This window comes from Sinocyclocheilus anshuiensis, unplaced genomic scaffold (genome assembly GCF_001515605.1).
Source record: "Sinocyclocheilus anshuiensis isolate Anshui unplaced genomic scaffold, SAMN03320099.WGS_v1.1 scaffold1143, whole genome shotgun sequence".
Classification (NCBI taxonomy): Eukaryota; Metazoa; Chordata; class Actinopteri; order Cypriniformes; family Cyprinidae; genus Sinocyclocheilus; species Sinocyclocheilus anshuiensis.
Genome location: NW_015546123.1, coordinates 1212832 through 1218467, shown reverse-complemented (window position 1 = coordinate 1218467; position 5636 = coordinate 1212832). Strand labels below are relative to the sequence as shown.

Below are 5636 nucleotides of genomic sequence, written 5' to 3'. Positions count from 1 at the left end.
GCACACAGGCTTACGCTGGTAACTCATCAGTGGACTTTCCTCCTCAATATAGGCTATATTTTTCTCATTCTCACTAATTCAAGTTTTTATATGAATGAATCTCTGAAGGGAACCAACTGTCTTCAGAAAAGTTTCGGTGGAATTTTCATTTTATCTGATAAAGTAGCGTTTATGAGCAGAGCTGCTTTGATTACAGCCGTTACTGGAGAAACCGCTAGTTCTACTGCTCTCAATGCGCCTCCTGCTGGCAGAGAATCAGTTTTCATTTTCAATAATAAGCCCGTCTCCAGCAACGTTTTTGTTGTTGCTTAATTTTTTTGTTTTCTGCAGCAACTCAGAGCACTTTTCATACGCTTTATACTGGCTGAAGCACATTTGTTTCAATCTATCAGCCTACACAGCCTACACTACCAGTCTTAAAACTACCAGTTTTAACAGTAAGATTTTTTATTGTTTTTTATCTTCTGCTTCTTCTGCTCACCAAGCCTGCATTTATTTGTTCCAAAGTACAGCAAAAGCAGTAATATTGTGAAATATTTTTTACTATTTAAAATAACTGCTTTCTATATTGCTGTGATCAAAGCTGAATTTTCAGCATCATTACTCCAGTCTTCAGTGTCACGTGATCCTTCAGAATATGCTGATTTGGTGATTTGTTTTTGGGGGGGGTTATAGAAATGAATACTTTTATTTAGCAAGGATACTTTAAATTGATCAAGACATTATATAAAGACATTTATACTGTTACAAAAGATTTCTATTTCAGATAAATGCTGTTCTTCTGAACTTTCTATTCATCAAAGAAACCTGAAAAAATTCTATGCTGTTTTCAACATAATAAATGTTTTTTTGAGCAGCAAATCAGAATATTACAATGATTTCTGAAGGATCATGTGACTGGAGTCATAATGCTAAAAATTTAGCTTTTTTCCTGTGTGAAAATCACAGTAATAAATTACATTTTTAAATATTTCCAAATAGAAAACCGTTATTTTAAATAGCAAAAATATTTCAAAATGTTACTGTTTTTGCTGTATTTTAGATCAAATCAATTCAGGCTTGGTGAGCAGAAGAGACTTCTTTAAAAACATTAAAAATCTTACAGTTCAAAAACTTCTGGCTGGTATGTTAGCCTATAGTTTGAAATTAAAGATATTAATAATTAATAAGGTGAGTCTGAGATGTTTATTTGACAGTGATTTCACATTTCTTGTTTGTATGAAGGCTAAATACAAATAAAAGGTGAAAGGTGCTGTTTTCTTCTAAAAAATTAAATAGTTTTATAGGAAGGTTTCATAGACGTGGCAAATTAATTTTTCATAAGTTTGTACGCACAGACATCTGTTGTGGGTGTTCTTGGCAGTTTTTATGAGGCTTTCTTTAAGTGTTCATATCGATATCGGAATTATATTGTGTCGACCGAAATGAAGAAATATATCGTGATATAAATTTAAGCCATATCGTCCAGCCCTACTTGACCAGACTCATTAACAGACGTTCATTCAAATTAAAATGATTGACACCAAATTTTCAAATGGTATATTTGTTGTTTTGGTCTGAACAGGCCATAAGAGTGCCTTGGAATGGTTTGCCTTACCATTGACCTCAGCCGCTTCATTCTGCTGGATCTCAGGTTTCTCTGCATCACCATCCACTCCATCCTCTGGTTTCTTTGTACGCTGACGAGCTTTGGCTGCTTCTTTCTTCTTTGCCGCCTTCTTTTTTGCTAAATCAGATGGCATTTTAACTGTGAATACCAGGAACAAAACACCTCTGAAACCTGTGGGAGAGAGACAACAAAAAATTAGTTGGAGGAAAAGATGCTCTCATAGGATTATGGGGGGAAAAAAACATTACAAAGAACACACTGTTCCCAAACGTACTACCTGTTCAATCAAAATTCGATTCGCCTAAAAAAAAACTAAAAAAAACGTATACTTAGTTCACAGGGTTGTTTTAAGTTCTCGTGTTAGCATCCACCGAGCTGCAGGCACCAGAGGTCAGTGGTTCGGCTCGGCTAACGTGGAGTCCGCCAGTACTTTTCCCTGACGCAGTGTAGGCGAGTAACTGCAAGGATGAAGTGATACCGGAACAACAAAGACTTCTCTGCACATTACAGCTATGATATCGCGTTGAGTTTTGAAAAAAAACATACAAATAACGGATAATATAGCGAAATATCGAAGCCGCTACTCTTAAGAGAATAAAGCGTGTCTGTTAACTCCAAGGCCCGACCAATGAACCACTTCACCAACCATGCTAACTCTAGCCATAAAACACCGGTGTATCCCAGATCACGAGTAAATCTTGCTCCCTGGACATAGAACAACTGCAGTTTATATCCAAATTTTGATAAGATAAGTAACTTCAGTAAATTAAAGTGGAATCAACCGAAAAAAACACGTTTGATTAGTTGAGGAGCGCACGCGAGTCTCTGTTCCCACGAGCTAGCCGGCGAGCTAACACCCGGTAAAACTAGCCAGTTAATCCGAAAGATGTCCGGAGAACAAAATTACATGAGCAAAAGAGGTATGTTTTTGTAGACATCGATCATCACAGGGATAGAGCGTTAACACGAGTAAATAACCAACTTTAGTGGAATTAGGCCGTTGTCTTACCTAGCTCTCTTCTTGATGAAGCGCTAGCACCAGAGAAGCGGTCTCATGGCTCGCGCTACAAGCGGACGGTATGAGGCGCGTGTCACCAAAACCGGCACGGCAGCCAATCAGAGGCCGATGCATAATAACTCTCCACCCTCTTCTTTGCATAGGGAAGAATATCTGGGCGTGTTTTGTTTCACGGTTTAGTCACACCACAATGACCTAAAATGAGTAATACTATCAACTAACAATGTGAATCATCCAGAAATTATAATTACAAGATTATGCTATGCTTATAATTTATAGTGCATTTTTTCCTAGAGGAATCATACCAAAAGTACAAGTCTATTACTATTTACTCATGTTTTCGCAAACCCCCATGACTTTTTCATCTATCGAGCAAAAAGGTGATTTTTTTTGTTTTTGTTGGAACAGTTACACTTTTTCAGTGTGTGTAATGAAAGCGAATGAGTTCAATTTATGAATTAATAATTCAGACTGGTTTTGTGAACTGGATCAACGACGATAATGCTCATGAATTTGTATTTATTTTATTAATCTTGTTCAAAATGTCCATAACAGACGCACTGCACTTATTTAAATAAAATACATAACACAGTAAGAATGTCTTGTAAAAAGGTGAAGGGTCAATGCCTCTGAATATGAACATCTCTTCACATTCATGAGTACCAGATTTAGTTCTCATCTGTTACACTTGTGCATCAAAGCACATCTGAGGCCACAGGTATACAAATGCCATCAACTTGTGTGATGGAATATTCAGTAAAATTAAATCATTTATTGGCATTCACAAAGATGATGTAACCATACTTAACCTTTGGTTAATGCTTCCTGTGCATATCAGTGATTTAATAAGGCAACAAAGATCCAAAACATTTCACAATCATGCTAAAAAAGAAACTCATAAAAACATGAAAATATTAACATGCAACATGCATTTATCAACACACAATATATTTAGAACATATTTTGTTTTACTGGCATTTAAAGCCTCTGAAAATGAAGATGTTTTCAAACATCTTTTATAAACACTGCTTATGAGCAATAATTTTTGCAGTTTTTAACAATACACAAAAATTGGTATTGTTAACACAAGTGTTCACAAATCAGAATGATTTACCTTATTGAAGCATTAATGTTTAATTTTCTTTAACATATTAAAATGATGACAATAAATGTCACTTATTGCAAATAAAGTTGGCTGATTTTCATCCAGTGGATTTCTTCATGATATCTTTTACACAGTGCAAATTTAAAGACAGAAAAACAAAGGAGAAAGCTGAAAGCAGAATGTGTTGAAAGAACATGTAGGGAAAACATGACAGATTCAATATCTATACTTACATACTAACATTTAGCATGTCATTAATGGTTAAAAAAATTCCCAGGCAACATAAAGTTTTATTCATTGTATTTTCTACCTTTCCAAGTGAGAAGACACACAGTGTATCTGCACTTCATGTGCATCAAAAAACTGATGTAAAAACAATGAAGATAGCTGCTGTATTTGTGTGTTATCAGTGTGAAAGTGGCATTTCCAAGCCACTTTCTTGAATTCATTGTACTGTGAGGTTATATACATTCAACTGTACAGTAAACATACATTAAATAAAAGTACAATTACACTTTTGTTGTCCCTCATTGGTTAAAAAATCCGTCCAAACCTCATTCTGAGAAGGGGTCTAATACTTTCATGTCCATGGAAAACTGCCCAGTGTGGATATCACCAGAATAAAAGTGACCAAGCCACAGGTGAAGCAAACTAGTTGTCAACTTATTCTTGAAACGGAGATATTTTAGGTGTTTCGAATTGCCAAAGCTTGTTCAAGCTCCTGTCTTCGTTGTTGAATCTACATAAAAGGAAAGAAGCATACATTTGTAAATGAAAAGACAAAGTGAAATGTCCACTTTTGATTCTAACATGAAAAAATACCATTTAAAATAACCCTTTTATTCTTTGTTTTTTAAAGCATAAAATGTCATTTATTCCTGTGATGGCAAAAAAGCTGAATTTTCAGCATCATTACTCCACATGATCCTTCAGAAATCATTCTAATATGCCAATTTAGTGCTTAAGAAACTTTATTTATTAGTACTATTATTATCAATTTTGAAAACAGTTGTGCTGCTTAATGTTTTTGTGGAAACTGATATATTTTCAGGATTCTTTAACGAATGGAAAGTTCAAAAGAACAGCATTTAATTAAAATAAAATATTTGCAACATTATAAATGTCTTTATTGTCACTTTTGACCAGTTTAATGCATCCTTGCTGAATAAAAGTATGCATTTCTTTCAAATAATTCTTACTGACCCCAAACATTTGTCGCTAACACGATTCATTTGCATGTGCCCCTCACCTTGCAATAGAAATAGCGGCTGACAGCTTCCTGAGACCAGGGCTGGTTATAAAACTCTGCTCTTCTCTCTTCCTCTGGATTTCCTACTGTATCTGTCATCAGCTGTAACCACAACAAAATCCAGTCCAGTTCAAAACGGAAGAAAAGACAATTTCTCTAAAAGCAGTTACATCCTTTCGACCACTAGGTAGAGACACTGTTTCAAAAATGTTTAAAGTCTAAACCTTATTTTGACATACATTAAGTGTGCAAAATGGTTTGATATAATAATACTGTATATGACTATGATTTTGAGCTGTACACATAGTTTAGATTCACCTTAAGGTCCCGGTTCTGGGAACAGATCCAGTCCTGGATGTAGCCCTTGGGGTCCCTGGAGAAGCTAAGCATAAAATCTCTTTGGATCTTCAGTTGGTTGATCGACTCGATAGTTTCATGGATCTAAGGAATAAATGAAAATGTGATTGTTAAGAGAACACCAAATGTACAACCAGAACTTAATAGTTATGCATAGGGTTTAAATTAAGTTAAATAAAACAGCACCTAGATATTCAATAATTCTTGTCCAGATGGCTTTCACATATTAATGATAAAGCTCTTTCTGACCTTGTTGTCCAGGGATGCAATCTCGTGCTGATTGGCTGTGGACAGCAGG

The 5636-nt window shown here is 35.3% G+C and overlaps 2 protein-coding genes across 2 annotated transcripts in view; both read right to left on the bottom strand.

Annotated features, from left to right (window-relative positions):
* Positions 1-2712, bottom strand: part of LOC107701016 (ATP-binding cassette sub-family F member 2) — an 11364-nt gene extending 8652 nt beyond the window's left edge. Inside the window, exons 1-2 of the mRNA XM_016502910.1 lie at positions 2619-2712; positions 1598-1780 (exon numbers count right to left, since the gene is read on the bottom strand). Coding sequence (XP_016358396.1) covers positions 1598-1742 — 145 coding nt within the window. The 5' untranslated portion in view covers positions 1743-1780; positions 2619-2712. The remainder of the gene's footprint in view (positions 1-1597; positions 1781-2618) is intronic.
* Positions 2713-4107: 1395 nt separating this feature from the next.
* LOC107700982 (SWI/SNF-related matrix-associated actin-dependent regulator of chromatin subfamily D member 3-like) lies at positions 4108-5630 on the bottom strand. The gene is made up of 4 exons (XM_016502864.1): positions 5588-5630; positions 5300-5422; positions 4982-5083; positions 4108-4471 (listed from the first exon to the last, which is right to left on the bottom strand). The coding sequence occupies exons 2-4, from the start codon at positions 5369-5371 to the stop codon at positions 4418-4420; spliced, it is 228 nt and encodes a 75-aa protein (XP_016358350.1). The 5' UTR covers positions 5372-5422; positions 5588-5630; the 3' UTR covers positions 4108-4417.
* Positions 5631-5636: the final 6 nt, after the last annotated feature.

Bases quoted from the DNA above. Each gene is read 5' to 3' on its own strand.
- LOC107700982 (XM_016502864.1), bottom strand. From the start codon at position 5,371: ATGCTTAGCTTCTCCAGGGACCCCAAGGGCTACATCCAGGACTGGATC. The intron at 5,084-5,299 runs GTGAATCTAAAC...TTGTGGTTACAG, and splicing joins CCCAGAACCGGGACCTTAAG to CTGATGACAGATACAGTAGG. The intron at 4,472-4,981 runs GTGAGGGGCACA...CCTTTTATGTAG, and splicing joins GCCGCTATTTCTATTGCAAG to ATTCAACAACGAAGACAGGA.